General features: G+C 46.2%; 1 protein-coding gene across 2 annotated transcripts in view; it reads left to right on the forward strand.

The window, feature by feature from the left end:
- Positions 1-16,618, forward strand: part of SLC4A5 (solute carrier family 4 member 5) — a 92,809-nt gene that overhangs the window by 20,297 nt on the left and 55,894 nt on the right. For both annotated transcript variants that reach the window (XM_040223862.1, XM_040223863.1), the window contains exon 3: positions 3,710-3,839. In XM_040223862.1, the coding sequence (XP_040079796.1) occupies positions 3,710-3,839 (130 nt within the window). The remainder of the gene's footprint in view (positions 1-3,709; positions 3,840-16,618) is intronic.

Raw genomic sequence — 16,618 nt, forward strand, 5'->3', positions numbered from 1 at the left:
CAACCAGAGACAGTGGGAGCAGTAGGTGGTTATTGTGATGACAGGAATATGAGACAATAAAAACCCGAATAAAGGTGGTGGCAATGGTGGGGAAAGGGAAGGGAGCCAAAAAAATAGTCAGGAAGTGAGTGAAAGAAGTTAGTGTCTGATTAGACATGGATGATGAGAGAGAAGGAGGTTTCAAGAGTGAGCCCCAAATTTCTCCTCTAGATGGCTGGATAGCTAGGGACTCTATCAATCAAAACAGAGGAGGATAAGCCTGGAGTGACAGAAGATACCTTGAATATGTCGAGGCTGCCCTGAGAAGACTGCCAAACTCCCAGATGGAGCAGGACAGTTGGCAGCTGGAAATGCCCAGTACACTTAGGACCTAGAGACACTGGTGACTTTGGCCATAGGATGATGCCAGAAAGAATATGAGATGGTCCAGGAAGAGTGTAGAAAGAGGGGAGACAAGAAGGCCAAGGAGGAATCCTGAGGAAGATCAAGATTTAAGGGAGACATGCAAGAGGAGCCAGGTAAGGACATTGAGAAGGAGTCCTCAAAGAGACAGGAAAAAATATCTAGAAAGTACTGCCTTAAAACAACCGAGAGCATCTCGTTTCAGAGGATGCAGTCAGCATCACCGATATCCCAGAGAGATAAGCCAGACCATAGGTTCACAGTGCTGTTGATTATTTTATCTTATTGACTTACTGATTTGAGAATAAGACAAAAAGAGAGAGCTGAGAACACAGTTAAACTTGGGTGCTTAGCATAAATGAGATTAGCAGTAGAGGAGGGAGTAGTGGGGACTGTGGCAAACTGAAGTGCATATGCTTGTCCATCACTCAGCTCTAGCTGATTGTTGCCAAGTAGAATACAGGCACTGTCATCGGGGTGTCTGAATTTTCAAGAAAGGTCTCTAGATTTTTACATGAAATTTCATAATTCTTTATGTTAGCAACATTTAAAAAAACTATTATCGTCTATGAGAGCTAAATTAAACACATCTTTGTGCTGCCTTAGTCAACGTCTTTAGTGTGGTGGGGATGAACCAGTTGCAGCATATTGGGAAGTGACTGGTAAGGAGGAAGTAGACAGTGAGTGTTAACCACCTCTTCAAGAAGTTCAGGGGAGGGAAGAGAAAAAGAGAACAGGATCAGGTAGGAAGAGCTATTTACAGGCTGAGAGAAAAAGGGTGAAGGAGAGAAATTGAAGACCCAGGTAAGGAAAGGCTGGTTAAAGAAATAAGAATCCAGTAGAAGGGAACAGATAGGGTCAGAGATGGGCTAGAGGAAGAATTCTTTTGTTCAGAGGTAGACTGCAGCAATGGTAAGGACACAGAAGGTCTAGAAGGGAGGAAGTTGATGGATTTCATGCCTGAAGGCCTTATTTTCTAGGTGAAGTGAGGTAGGAGATGCATCAAGAGGCTTGCTTAGAGGGGCATGGGAAAGGACACTGACAAGAATGAATGGAAGTGACTGTACTTCTGAGACCTGATAACAGTGGAAACCCTCATTGGCACAGCTGAGGGGGGTGGTTTATGCAGAGGGGCTCATGAGCCTGGGTGCTAGCGTTGGTGGCAAGGGGAATTAGTACCTGTTATATTCCAGGCCCTGTGTCTTGTGTATTATTCTCCCTATCTGATTGATTGGGACAACAACCTTGTTCGCTCAGACTGAATTCACTCATGAGTAAGTAGCACCTCTGAGATTCACACTGACATCTAGCTAGACTGAAAACCCAGCGGGCGCCTTGCATCCACCGTACCATTGTGTACCACACTGCCTCTCCCTGCACCCCAGGACACACCAGCAGAGGTAGAGACTGGGTCAGTTAGTTCTTGTTTGGGCATCAGCTGTCTGGTGTTACTGGGAAGTAAAAGAGTAAGAGGGTAGAGTCTGTGATGAAACAGTAGCTAAAATTATTGACAGTTGGGAGTCAATGGAGAAATAAGTGAGGGCCAAAGGGGATGATAAACTAAGGAAACAGAAGCTTGGAGGGAGAGGAAGACTTGATGAAGCCCAAAGACAGTCAAAAGCAGAGACATTACTTTGCCTACAAAGGTCCGTATAGTCAAAGATACTGTTTTTCCAGTAGTCGTGTACAGATGTGAGAGCTGGATCATAAAGAAGGCTGAGTGCCAAAGAACTGATGCTTTTGAAATGTGGTGCTGGAGAAGACTCATAAGAGTCTCTCGGACTGCAAGGAGATCAAACAGTCAATCCTAAAGGAAATCAACCCTGAATATTCATTGGAAGGACTGGTGCTGAAGCTGAAGCTCCAATACTTTGGCCACCTGATGCAAAGAGCCTAAAGAGACTCTTTTGAAAAGACTCTGATGCTGGGAAAGATTGAGGGCAGGAAGAGAAGGGGGTGGCCAAGGATGAGATGGTTGGATGGCATCACTGACTTAACGGACATGAGTGTGAGCAAGCTCCAGGAGTTGGTGAAGGACAGGGAAGCCTGGTGTGCTGCAGTCCATGGGGTCACAGAGTCGGACACAACTGAGCAGTTGAACAGCAACAGCAAAAGAGAGTCAGTGAGAAACTGAACCAGGGCAGAGGCAATGGAATTGGTGAGGAAGAAAAGGATTCTTGAAAACTTTTAATGTGGGAGTGGAGCTGAGAGAAAGAGGTGAGGTGAGGATGATCCAGGGAGTCTACCTATGCAGTTGGGTAGACAGTCATGCTTTTGATGTCACATGGTATGTCTCTCTGTCTCTGGCTCACCATGCTCTGGGTACCCTAACCAGCACGCTCTACCTCAGACCTTAGGCGCACTCTCAGCACTTGTGGAAGTGGCTCATTCTCATTTTCCAAGTCACAGGTCAAATATACCCTCCTCAGAGAGGCCTTTCTTGATCTTGCTATCTAACGTAGCTTCGTGGTCTTTTCTTTTTTTTCAGAACACTTATCACTGCCTGCAATGACTGTTTCTAGATTTGTTTACTTGTTTATTGTCTGCATCTGCCACTGGAGAGGCTCAGGAGATCGAGGATATCTGGGCCTTCTTCACAGTTTTGCTTCCTTGCACCTAGACCAGTGCCTGACACAGAGTAGACATTCATCAGATATTAAGCGAAAGAAAGAAGGAAGGGAGGGAGCATGGGAGAGGAGGAGGCAGGGAAGACTGGAGAAGTATGTTTGGGGAAGGGCACGTGTTCTGTGTTTGAATGCTGACCTGAGGTGCCTGAGAGACCCCCAGGAGGCAACACCCCCTGGGCAGCTGGAGAGCACACTGGGAGGTCAGGGACAGACTGTCATCGTGCCTGTGAAGAAGGTGGGCCCGCATGGCACACTGGTGCAAGCACATCCTTTCACAGGGCTGATCGCCCCTTTAAGGCCAGTGTGGGAGGTGACTCTTTGGGGCCCAGTGGAAAAGGGATCCCTCCGTTATGCTGAAGTTGGGACAGAGTTTTTCTCACCTCGCTTATCTGTTCTGTTCCCTATCCTCGCTGCTGCCCTGGCTTTGGCTATTTTCCATCTTTCTTCAGTGTCGGCTACAAGTCCCTGGAGTCTGAATACAGATTAAATCCTCTCATCTCTTTTATCTGGGAGAATATCCCACCCACATCCACCCACATCCAACTCTAGCTTCACCCAGAAGGTGGACTTAGTCTTACTGAGTAGGAAATACTTTCCCCTTGCCCTTGGCTTCTGCTCCATTTCAAGGGCCTCCACTTCCCACAGGGCACTCAGCAGAGCTCGCTGCCCTCCTTTTGCAGGGTCTCCAGCTGCTGAGCAGCTCCAGGACATCCTGGGGGAGGAAGATGAGGCTCCCAACCCCACCCTCTTCACAGAGATGGACACTCTGCAGCATGATGGAGACCAGATGGAGTGGAAGGAGTCGGCCAGGTGAGTCCCTCCCTGGAGGGCGGCAGAGGGGGCTTCCCACGGCAGTCTGCCTGGGCCCAGGCTGAGCTGACCAGCAGCACCTTGAGTCCTGCCAGGGCACTTCCTGGCCCCCAGAGACCCACCTACCTGCCTTTCCTTGGTGTCCAGAATTGGTGTGGACACTAAGGAGCAAACAGAAACTTATGATTGTCTCATCCTCAAAGAAATGAAAATCCACGTGGGAAAGTAGAACAGACACCCGTGAAGCTATAGAGAATAACACAAGGGCATATGTCCTTTCACGTCAAACTGAATGTTGGTGAAAGGGAGAGCACCAAGCAGGCTGGCATAGGTGCGAGTGCTGCCTGGAGGAAGGAGAACGTGTCCCAGGAAAAATTCAGTCGGGTGCTCCAGTGGGCACTGAAGCAAAGGAACTTGGTAGAGTCTGCGGCAGGACAAGCAGAGTGGAGCTATAGAGGTACATGGGGATCAGAAGGAGCTGTGAGTAGGGGCAATAGAAGAGAGAGGAGAGCAGACGGCTGGAGGGGACCCACACAGTGAAGTCACGGGAGCCAGCGGAGAATCAGGGTAAGGAATAGTGCTGACTGTGCCCAGTACCTGGGGCACAAAGGCCTCTGACCTAGACCAATTAGCAGTGCCAAATGCTGCCTAGGGCCCAGGGGGAAGGCAGGATATAGGAAGGGGCAGCAGGAAGGGCTGGGGGAGAAGAGGAGGAGCCCTGGGACAGAAGTTGAGAGTCTGGAAGACAGAATATAACAATGTTCTCCAGCTTTTTTGTACTAACGTCCCACACCCAAATTTGTAATTAAAATTAACTTTGCTCAAATAAAATTAAATTTTTTATTCTAATGAGACAAATGCAATGCTAAGAAATTATATTTTTTCAGGTAGGGTTGAGGTTTGGAGCCCCACAAACAATGTTTGAAACTTTTTTGCTCCCCTAAGAATGCATTTTTGCTCCCCTGAGGCTGATATTGCCCCAGTTGAGAATGCCTGGACTTACTGCCAGCTGTGCCCAAGTTGGCTTTGCCTGGAGGCCACCACAGCACCCAGAACCTGGCAGCTGCCCCAGTCAGAGCCTGGGCCCCATCCTCACCTACCAAACTCACTCACCTCAGTAGTTGTTCTATAGAACGAGGAGCAGATTTTGACATTCCCAAGCTTCCCCCGCTCCAGTCCTTCCTGGGAGGAAAAAGAGGCCATTGAGTGACTAGCAAATTCCTGCAGGCTTCAGAAGGATTGAATTCCTAGCCTCATGGGCCCAATCCCTGTCCGGAAGGTACGAAGCCTCTTCTTATCAGCCCATTCAAGGAGCCCTTACTGCATGCTAACAATTCACAGGCTCCTCTCATTCAATCTGCACAATGACCCTGCGGAGGCAGGAAATATTATTATCCTCATTTCATAGTTGACGATAGTGAGATTAATAGTCAAATCAATGCAAGAGTCAGAGCATGCAGGTAGCCAAGTCTGGATGCCAGTCCATGGCTGTCTGAGTCTCCAACTTGAGTGCTTATGTGCTTCCTTCTGTTTTCCCCATTTTCCCAGCCACCTCTCTCCCCTTCCTTCAACTTCTAGGAATTCTGTTCTGATTTCCAGGGGAGGACTTAAGTCTGGAGGGAATTTGACTGCTGTGAGAGATAAACAGGGACAGCCACAGAGCCCAGGACATCCATCTGGGGCTGATAAATGAGGAGACAATATTTCAAATGCCCAGGGCCCAGTGTGAGCTATTGTGGCTTAATGCTTCTGAAGGACTTATAACTCCCTGGGCAAATGCCTTTCTTGCCCAAAGCAGGGCATATTGAGAGAACAAAAGTTGAGAAAGGCCTTCTCCAATGCCCAGTAGGAAGGGGGTGACTTCTCCCCATCCTGGGCAAGGTGTGCATTCAGAACCCTTGGCAATAATTGCCAGGACCAGGCCCCCATGAGTGCCTGTCACTCACATACACAGAACCTTTTCTGAGAAGGCCCGAGGCCCTCAGACACATGGCTGTTGCCATAGATGAGATACCCAGTTTCTAATCTGAGTGTGGATTCTCAGAGCCTTGCACACTATAGACCCTGAAGGAGAGTGATAAACTGTAGATAATGATGTTTCTGAAAGAAGGCCCCTTATAAAATATAAAGGGGCCTGGCATTGCCGTCTGCAATGGGTGTGGGTGTTTCTCCACAGGCAGCTTTCCAAGGACAGTATTTGAAGAGACCTGGGAAGGATCCCCAGTGTAACCCGAGCAGCTCCTCACACCCACAGTGAAAGGAACCTGGAGGCTGGAGGAAGTCTAACAGCTGAACCCAGTGCCAGGCTGATGGAAACAGTAGCATCTTGAGGGTCTTTTGAGGAAGGAAACATTTGGGGGAGAGCCACTCAGTCCTCCTTATCTTGAGATCCTTTCTCCAGCCTTCTTGCTATTCCCTTCTCCAGGGGATCTTCTCAGTCCAAAGATCAAACCTGTGTCTCCCACATTGCAGGCAGATTCTTTATCATCTCTCCAGCTCACCCTGGCTGGTTTGCAGCTCACTCTTGCAGGTCTGGGCAGCAGGCCTCTGCAGAGGTCAGAGACAAGATTTGTTTGCTGGCCAGCCAGTCCACCTTGGCCTGGACAGCTGTACTGCCAGCTCCTCCTGGCAGGCTGCAACAGGAGAGGTACATAGGGGCCTGTTTTGGGCCTGTCACCCCTACCAGAGAATGGTAAGAATTGCCCTCAGCTGACAGGCTGTGCAATCTACTTAGGGAAGCCAAAGGTCGAACCAGCAAATCCCAGTGGGTTCTGAGACTCCTTGGAATAACAGGAAAAAATGATAGGAAGCAGGAACAACCCCTCCCATGGACACTCAGACCCTGAGAGGGTTGCAAGTCTGTACCCACATCAAAGAGATTGCGGGAGGGCACCCTTTAATAAAAGTATTTAATTTGTTGGGAGAGTGCTTGCTTTATTGAGTTAGGAGATTAACAGAGTGAAAATCTCAAATCCGCAAGGAATTTTCCCCAGCACTGCTTTCTGGGGGTTATTAATTTGGGGGGATGTTTTGGGCCCTTAGAGAAGGAGTCACCACTGGACAGATTTAAACGGCTTTTTGAGCTCTGCTGAGCCTGGTCCATGTGCGTGGTTGGGAGTGTGCATGTGGGCGTCATTTCTAACGTGATCAATGCTGGTAGGTCAGGCTGTTAATAAAATAGATTTTTATTAAGTTTGTCTCTTTAGGGTTCCCGGGAAGGGAGTGCAGCTGGCTCTTTGCTGATACTGACCTTGCCTGAAGGGAGGGTTGGATGGGTGGGGTCGGGGGGGACTCCCTCACTGTGAGCAAACAATTTACCCAGGATTCCATTGTCTCTCAAGCTTGGATCTGCCTGACCGCAGGGGAGGAAGGGAAGGAGGATGATCTGGGCTGGAAGCCAGGCAGCGCGCAGAGGGACTTTTGGGGTTACTCAAAAAATAGACATCGGAGCCTTCCCTGAACTCCAGATCCAAGCTGCCTCTGATCTCAACTCAGCAAACCTTGAGCTTAACTTGCCAGAATGTTCTTATAAGGCACATACGCTCTGATAATATTCCTGCCATGATCAGGAAAAGGCAGAAAGAGGGGCAGAAGTAGGTCAGCTTAGTTGCATCAGACCAGATCAGTACATTTTCAAAAGCCCTGAATGGTTCTCCGCTCACAGGCAGAGATGCTTTCTCACTCTGTACCTGATGGAAAAGGAAGCCTGAATTTTGCTTCAACCTTGAAACTGCTCCTGCTTACAGCCTTGTAGAATATTCTCCTGACATCATCTGCCCTCTTCGTCTGCACCCCAGTCCTCTTGATCTTGCCAGTCACCTGGAATCACCCTTAAAGGGCCTGAGATGCCTTCTCTATGTAGAAAGCAGAGAAGGGAGCTGAAAGTTCTTAGCACAGATATTGACAAATGTCACTCATTCATTCAACTACTATTTAGTAAGCATTTACTGACTCTAAGACGTGAACCACACGCTTAGAGGTCCGAAAAACATGGCAGATGCTGTGCCTATTCACTCAGACTCTCAGTCTAACGGAGCACCAAGGCAAATAACTAGACGCTTGGTGCTGAGGTGCTAAGAAAGCGCAGTGTAGGGGCCCCTAACCCAGACAGAAGGGACCAAGGCAGGCTTACAGGAAGAAAAGCTGTTCACATAGACCCCTGAAGGACGAGTCAGGTTAGCCAAGAGAGGGCACAGAAGGGGGAAGAGGCCCCCGGAACAAGCGGAGCAGAAACAGGGCAGAAGTTCCCTGTAGCTGCCCTAGAGAGAGTGGCCGATGAGGCAGGCCCTGCGCAGACCATGTTGTGCCGTCTGAACTTGATGCTGAGAACTCTGGAGGACCACTGCGGGAGAGGGACAAAACTGTCTGAGAGAGATCACTCAGGGGTCAGTGTGAGGCAAGCCTGGGCTGGTTAGGAGGCTGGTCCGGGGAGAAGTGATGAGGTGATGAGGGGAGGGGAGGTGGTTCCCATCTGAACCAAGGTGGTGACAATGGAAATAAAGAGAAGGTGTGGACTTGAGACATATTTTTTGAGTATATATCTGCATTTCCTTTCAAATATACTTTATTCAGAGCAGTTTTAGATTCACAGCAAAATTGAGCAGAAGGTAGAGTTCCCATGTGTGCCCTGCCCCTACATATTCATAGCCTCCCCCATTATCAACATCCTCCACCAGAGTGGTACACTAGTCTCTATTGATGAACCTTGCTGTTGTTCAGTCACTAAGTCATGTCCGACTCCTTGCAACCACATGGACCGCAGCACACCAGGCTCCTCTGTCCTCCACTATCTCTTGGAGTTTGCTCAAATTCATGTCCATTGAGTCAGTGGTGTTTTCTAACCATCTCATCCTCTACCTCTCCTTTCTACTTCTGCCTTCAATCTTTCCCAGCATCTGGGTCTTTTTCAAGTGTCAGCCCTTCACATCAGGTGACCAAAGTATTGGAGCTGCAGCTTCAGTTCTTCTAATGAATATTCAGGGTTGATTTCCTTTAGGATTGACTGATTTGATCTCCTTGCTGTCCAAGGGACTCTCAAGAGTCTTCTCCAGCACCACAGTTCAAAAGCATCAATTCTTTGGCCCTCAGCCTTCTTTATGACCTAACTCTCACATCCATACATCACTGGAAAAACCATAGCTTTGACTATAGAGACCTGTGTTGGCAAAATGATGTCTCTGTTTTTAATACACTGTCTAGGTTTTGTATTACATATATAAATTATATATGTATATAGACATATATGTTATATATACATATATTTACCAAAAGTTCTTATGAAAAATTTCAAACACAAAAAGTAGAGAAAATAGGGTAATAGTGAACCCCCATGTATCCATCATAGAGCTTCACCAGTGATTAATATTTAGTCTCCAAAAGCAAAATATTTTGTTTGCTTTTAGGGATTTTGTTTTGTCGCTTATTTTTGCTGGAATGTTTTAAAAAAAACCCCAGATTTAGTACACATCTTTATGAAATTACACTTCTTTTGTAAACACAATCACAATGTCATTATATCTCCTAACAAAATTAAGAATAGTTTCTTAATTTGATGGGAAATTCAGTCTAGATTCAAATGTTCCCTCTTATCTCAAAAAACACCTTTTCCCTGTTGGTTTGTACAATTTAGAATCAAAACAAGGTATACACACTGATTTGAGTGGTTCCATCTCCCATCTTGTTAGGATCACAACCTTCAGACTCAAGAGGTGCTAAAGGAATTGTCCTCTCTGGAAATCCTTTGTCAGGAGTTCTAAAGTCAAGAGCCCCCGCCCACCCCCCCAATCTGATATGCCCAGCTTTGCAACTACCCCCCAAACTCAGGTGAGCTGTCGGAGCCTGTATATGATGTTCAAGGGAAAGAGAGGTGCCACTTCATCGGCTGTAAGAAACAGAAGCCCATTTAAGCTAATTTATGCAAAAACAGGGAGCGTCAGCAGAACATGGGATAACCTCATGATACGCAGGGACAGTCAGATCTCTCAGGAGCTGGACCTGGGAAGTCAGGCTGTCCTCTATCTCTGCTTCTGGTCTCTGCCTCTCTCTGGGTATCTTTTTTCAGTCTGCTGCAGCCAGCTTCTTCACTTGTCCCTGCCCTAGGCCATTCCTCAGCCTCTGTATTCACATCTACTCTACTCAAGGGACCATCCCAGAATGTGTTCCTTAATCCGTCAATTTGTAATTCTTCAGAGATACTCTAATTTGCCCACCTTTGGTTGTCCCATCATTGTGCCTCAGATCAGAGTTACAGGGAAGTATGAGAGGGCTGGCCATAGCCTGGAGACTACATCCATATGAGTGGCAACAGAGCAGACACCCCAAACACACCTTTTACACATATGTGATAATCTATGCACTTTGTATTATCTCTTTATTGGCCACAGTTGTGCTCCTCATGACAAACAGAACTTTCAGAATTCTTCAAGTTTCCCATGAGAGTATAGGTAGTGGAGTTTTGCAAACCCTTTCAGACGGGAACCTTAGGGGTGATGCCCTGTCTTTGAATGGACACCAGTGATGTCACTACAACACCACACCAGTCCCCAGGGTAGTGGAAAAGTGGAAGCTCTAACCTGTGTGTCTAGGAGAACTTCAGGAATCTTGTCTTATCCACCACACATTTCTTCTTTCAGTCTAAAAACATTTTAGGGGCTGTTATGTTAGGTCCTGTGGTTAAATTAAAAGGATTAAAATATGAAACTGTTCTCAAAATGCTTCTTCTCTGGTACAGGTGTGAACAAATTTTTCTGTTAAGGGCCAGACAGCAAATGTTTCAGGCTTTTGCTTATATATGATCTCTTCTTCTTCTTGCTTCTTCTTCTCCTTTTTTGCCCACAACTCTTTAAAAATTTAAAAAGCATTCTTAGCTAGCTGGCCATATAAAAAATAATACAGGCTAGATCATCGTTTTCCCAGGCTGATCTAGAGTAAAAGGCAGATAAGACTGAGCCACTTGAGCTGGAAACCACAGTTACATCTCTGGTTCTGCCCTCTCGCTTTCCCTGCATACCCAGTCAGTAAGTTCAGAATGCACCCAGGCATGCTAAGTTACTTCAGTCTGTGTGTGACTCAGTCTCCTCTGTCCATGGGGATTCTCCAGGCAAGAATACCGGAGTGGATTGCCATTTCTTCCTTCAGGGGATCTTCCCAACCCAGGGATCTAACTCGCGTCTCTTCTGTCCCCTGCACTGGCAGGTGAGTTCTTTATCACTAACACCACCTGGGTAATAGTCAGTCTTAAACAAAAGCTGCTAAAATGTTCTCTCCATTCCCATTTTCTCTCCTGTATTATTGCTGCATTCTCCACAGGTCTCCTTTTTTCTAACCATTTTTGCTGCTGCTTAATTTTATCTTTCCAAACCATATCTTTGGTTTTATGTCTTACTACTACTTGTTTTGGGCTTCCCTGGTGGCTCAGATGGTAAAGCATCTGCTTACAATGCAGGAGACTCGGGTTCAATCCCTGGGTCAGGAAGATCTCTTGGAGAAGGCAATGGCACCCCACTCCAGTATTCTTGCCTGGAAAATCTCATGAACGGAGAAGTCTGGTAGGCTACAGTCCAGGGGTCCCAAAGAGTCGGACCCGACCGAACGACTTCACTTTCACTACTTGTTTCAGAGAACGGTGCCTAAAGTGTTTTTCATCCTAGTTTACCACCCATTACTATAGATCATTAAGTCAATTTAGGGGGTTAAATTAGCCTTTGAAAGTTCAGTCACTCAGCCATGTCTGACTCTTTGTGACCCCACGGACTGCAGCACACCAGGCCTCTCTGTCCATCACCAACTTCTGGAACTTGCTCAAACTCATGCCCACTGAGTTGGTGATGCCACTAGCATTTAAAAAGCTAAGTAAAATAGAATAGACTGCATGGCACATGGATTGGGAAGTATTCGTTAAGAAACTTAAGTTTTAAGCACATAATCATGAATATAGATATATATTATATAAGGATAAAAACAACAAAAAGGCAGTACATGTGAAATGGTGAGAGAATGGCTCTCGTGAGGGCAAGAGGCTTGCCCTCAAACCCTGTCTCTTAGAAGCTGCCTTGCCAGCCCCTCATCCTCAAAGAGTCTCCCTACCTATACAGTTTAAGTAGTAACAGACCTCAGGGATTGACTTGCTGATTAAAGGAAATAATATGTGTAGTGTTTAACATAGCGTCTAGCACGTAGAAGGTACTCAGTAAGCTTTAACCGTTGTTGGTATTATTGTGCGTGAGACAAAGTGAATGGGAATCAGAGGAAGGAGAGGTCTCTTCAAGCTGGGCCCCTGGGACGCCTTGGTCATGAAGGAGGTGGCCTTTGAATCAGGCCCTGAAGAGCAGAAGGGGAATGGGTTTCCCCAGTGGCTCGGTGGTAAAGCGTCTGCCTGCAGTGCCGCAGATGCAGGTTCGACGTGTGTCCCGCACGGACATGATTTAGTGATTAAACAAGCGAAAGTGGAAGAGAGAGCACCCCGGAGGAGGGAGGGGCCTCTTCTTGGAGGCAGTGAGGAAAAGGTGCTGGCTGACTCTGAGGAAGAGTCTATAGACTCTGACAAGTCTATAAATGACAGAACCATGAGGTAATTACAAATACCCCCGGACATCCAGACGAGGAGCCTTCGGAGAAGTTTGGCTCCAGAAATCTATCCTGAAGGAGCCAGGTCAGAATTTGCTGTAGCTTTTTCTGTTGGCATTCATTTAGCCTTGGCCTCCTCCTTACCCCTGAACGAAGATGTAATGTACAGCAGGATGGGCCCTTCACCAAATGCATGAGCTGGGCGCAAGTCCCCAAGCCCCTTTCAGTTCTTCATAGCTCTTGCAATGCCACACCTCTGCCCTATCCCTGCCACCTGTACTACTGGGTACACTTTTGGGGAAGAAGCGGTTCTCCAGTAATGCCTGAATTGCACTGCATAACTGAGGGTCCTTGGAAGAGACTCCTAGGTTTGCAAGAGGAAAAACTTTCAATCACCAAGAGTTAGTCTGCCATGGAAGCTCATAGGTTGATTCCAGAACAGCCTAAGACAGAGTCTCTGCCTGTCTGGACCCAGTCCCAGGCAAGTCTCATAGAGGATTCCAGGCATCTTATTCTGAGTCTATCAAACATTTGAATCACTTAGCTAATGTGCCTCATTCTGACTCTGTGATTTTCTAATGATAATTTGACTTTCCATGTATGGCTGCCTGTAAGGAGAGAATGCAGGGGCTAGAAGATAAGAATAACTAACCCTTCATATGACTCTTTGCGACCCCATGGACTGCAGCATGCCAGGCTTCCCATTTTTTTCACTGTCTCTGGAGTTTGCTCAGACTCATGTCCATTGAGCCCATGATGCTCTCTAACCATCTCATCCTCTGCCACCCTCTTCTCCTTTTGCCTTCAGTCTTTCCCAGCAGGAGGGTCTTTTCCAACGAGCCAGTTCTTCACATCAGGTGGCCAAAGTATTATATCTGTTCTAAATCCTATTATAAATTAAATAAATTGGCCTTTGGGTTTATATCACAACCCTTGTGAACTTGGTTAGTGTTTGTCAGTATCTCTGGACATAATTATCTCTGGGATAATGTAAAGGCAAATTTCTGAATCTACTTTGGAGTGGATATTCCAAGATGCCTGTGGGGACTTTCTGGTGCCTTCAGCTCCTGTTTATACCTTCTAAATTCCTACATATGCTTGTTGACCCTTGACTCATGCCTCCTTGCTCAGTCTTACATAATTCAGTTCAGTTCAGTTGCTCAGTCGTGTCCTACTCTTAGCGACCCCATGAATCGCAGCACACCAGGCCTCCCAGAGTTCACCCAAACTCATGTCCATTGAGTTGGTGATACCATCCAGCCATCTCATCCTCTGTTGTCCCCTTCATCTCCTGCCCCCAATCCCTCCCAGCATCAGAGTCTTTTTCAATTGAGTCAACTCTTCGCATGAGGTAGACAAGGTATTGGAGTTTCAGCTTTAGCATCCGTCCTTCCAATGAACACTCAGGACGGGTCTACTTTAGGATGGACTGGCTGGATCTCCTTGCAGTCCAAGGGACTCTCAAGAGTCTTCTCCAACACCATAGTTAAAAAGCATCAATTCTTCAGCACTCAGCTTTCTTCACAGTCCAACTCTCACATCCATACACAACCACTGGAAAAACCATAGCCTTGACTAGACGGACCTTTGTTGGCAAAGTAATGTCTCTGCCTTTTAATATGCTGTCTAGGTTGGTCATAACTTTCCTTCCAAGGAGTAAGCGTCTTTTAATTTCATGGTTGCAATCACCATCTGCAGAGATTTTGGAGCCCCCAAAAATAAAGTCTGACACTGTTTCCATTGTTTCCCCATCTATTTCCCATAAAGTGATGGGACCAGATGCCATGATCTTCGTTTTCTGAATGTTGAGCTTTAAGCCAACTTTTTCCACTTTCTTCTTTCACTTTCATCAAGAGGCTTTTTAGTTCCTCTTCATTTTCTGCCATAAGGATGGTGTCATCTACATATCTGAGGTTACTGATATTTCTCCCAGCAATCTTGATTCCAGCTTGTGCTTCTTCCAGCCCAGCATTTCTCATGATGTACTCTGCACAGAAGTTAAATAAGCAGGGTGACAATATACAGCCTTGACGTACTCCTTTTCCTATTTAGAACCAGTCTGTTGTTCCATGTCCAGTTCTAACTGTTGCTTCCTGACCTGCACACAGGTTTCTCAAGAGGCAGGTCAGGTGGTCTGGTATTCCCATCTCTTTTAGAATTTCCCACAGTTTATTGTGACCCACACAGTCAAAGGCTTTGGCATAGTCAATAAAGCAGAAATAGATGTTTTTCCGGAACTCTCTTGCTTTTTTGATGATCCAGCGGATGTTGGCAATTTGATCTCTGGTTCGTCTGCCTTTTCTAAAACCAGCTTGAACATCTGGAAGTTCACGGTTCACGTATTGCTGAAGCCTAGCTTGGAGAATCTTGAGCATTACTTTACTAGCGTGTGAGATGAGTGCAATTGTGCAGTAGTTTGAGCATTCTTTGGCATTGCCTTTCTTTGGAATTGGAATGAAAACTGACCTTTTCCAGTCCTGTGGCCACTGCTGAGTTTTCCAAAGTTGCTGGCATATTGAGTGCAGCACTTTCACAGCATCATCTTTCAGGATTTGAAATACTTCAACTGGAATTCTATCGCCTCCACTAGCTTTGTTCATAGTGATGCTTTCTAAGGCTCATTTGACTTCACATTCCAAGATGTCTGGCTCTAGGTGAGTGATCACACCATCGTGATTGTCTTGGTCATGAAGCTCTTTTTTTGTACAGTTCTTCTATGTATTCTTGCCACCTCTTCTTAATATCTTCTGCTTCTGTTAGGTCCATACCATTTCTGTCCTTTATCGAGCCCATCTTTGCATGAAATGTTCCCTTGGTATCTCTAATTTTCTTGACGAGATCTCTGCTGCTGCTGCTAATTTGCTTCAGTCATGTCCGACTCTGTGCGACCCCATAGACGGCAGCCCACCAGGCTCCCCCGTCCCTGGGATTCTCCAGGCAAGAACACTGGGGTGGGTTGTCATTTCCTTCTTCAATGCATGAAAGTAAGTGAAAGTGAAGTGCTCAGTCATGTCTGACTCTTAGCGACCCCATGGACTGCAGCCTAGAAGGCTCCTCCATCCATGTGATTTTCCAGGCAAGAGTACTGGAGTGGGGTGCCTTTGCCTTCTCCTTGAAGAGATCTCTAGTCTTTCCCATTCTGTTGTTTTCCTCTATTTCTTTGCATTGATCACTGTGGAAGGCTTTCTTATCTCTCCTTGCTATTCTTTGGAACTCTGCATTCACATGCTTATATCTTTCCTTTTCTCCTTGGCTTTTCGCCTCTCTTTTTCTCACAGCTATTTGTAAGGCCTCCTCAGACAGTCATTTTGCTTTTTTGCATTTCTTTTCCATGGGGTGGCCTTGATCCCTGTCTTCTGTACAATGTCATGAACCTCCGTCCATAGTTCATCAGGCACTCTGTCTATCAGATCTAGTCCCTTAAATCTATTTCTCACTTCCACTGTATAATCATAAGGGATTTGATTTAGGTCATACCTGAGTGGTCTAGTGGTTTTCCCTACTTTCTTCAATTTAAGTCTGGCAATAAGGAGTTCATGATCTGAGCCACAGTCAGCTCCCGGTCTTGTTTTTGCTGACTGTGTAGAGCTCCTCCATCTTTGGCTGCAAAGAATATAATCAATCTGATTTTGGTGTTGACCATCTGGTGATATCCACGTGTAGAGTCTTCTCTTGTGTTGTTGGAAGAGGGTGTTTGCTATGACCAGTGTGTTCTCTTGGCAAAACTCTATTAGTCTTTGCCCTGCTTAATTCCATATTCCAAGGCCAAATTTGCCTGTTACCCCAGGTGTTTCTTGACTTCCTATTTTTGCATTCTAGTCCCCTATAATGAAAAGGACATCTTTTTTGGGTATTAGTTCTAAAAGGTCTTGTAGGTCTTCATAGAACTGTTCAACTTCAGCTTCTTCAGTGTTACTGGTTGGGGCATAGACTTGGATAACTGTGATATTGAATGGTTTGCCTTGGAGATGAACAGAGATCATTCTGTCATTTTTGAGATTGCATCCAAGTACTGCATTTCGGACTCTCCTATTGACCATGATGGCTACTCCATTATATCTACACAGTAGTAGGTATAATGGTCATCTGAGTTAAACTCACCCATTCCAGTCCATTTTAGTTCACTGACTCCTAGAATGTCAACGTTCACTCTTGCCATCTCTTGTTTGACCACTTCCAATTTGCCTTGATTCATGGACCTAACATTCCAGGTT

The sequence above is a fragment of the Oryx dammah genome, unplaced genomic scaffold, assembly GCF_014754425.2.
Source record: "Oryx dammah isolate SB20612 unplaced genomic scaffold, SCBI_Odam_1.1 HiC_scaffold_25, whole genome shotgun sequence".
NCBI classification, from domain to species: Eukaryota; Metazoa; Chordata; class Mammalia; order Artiodactyla; family Bovidae; genus Oryx; species Oryx dammah.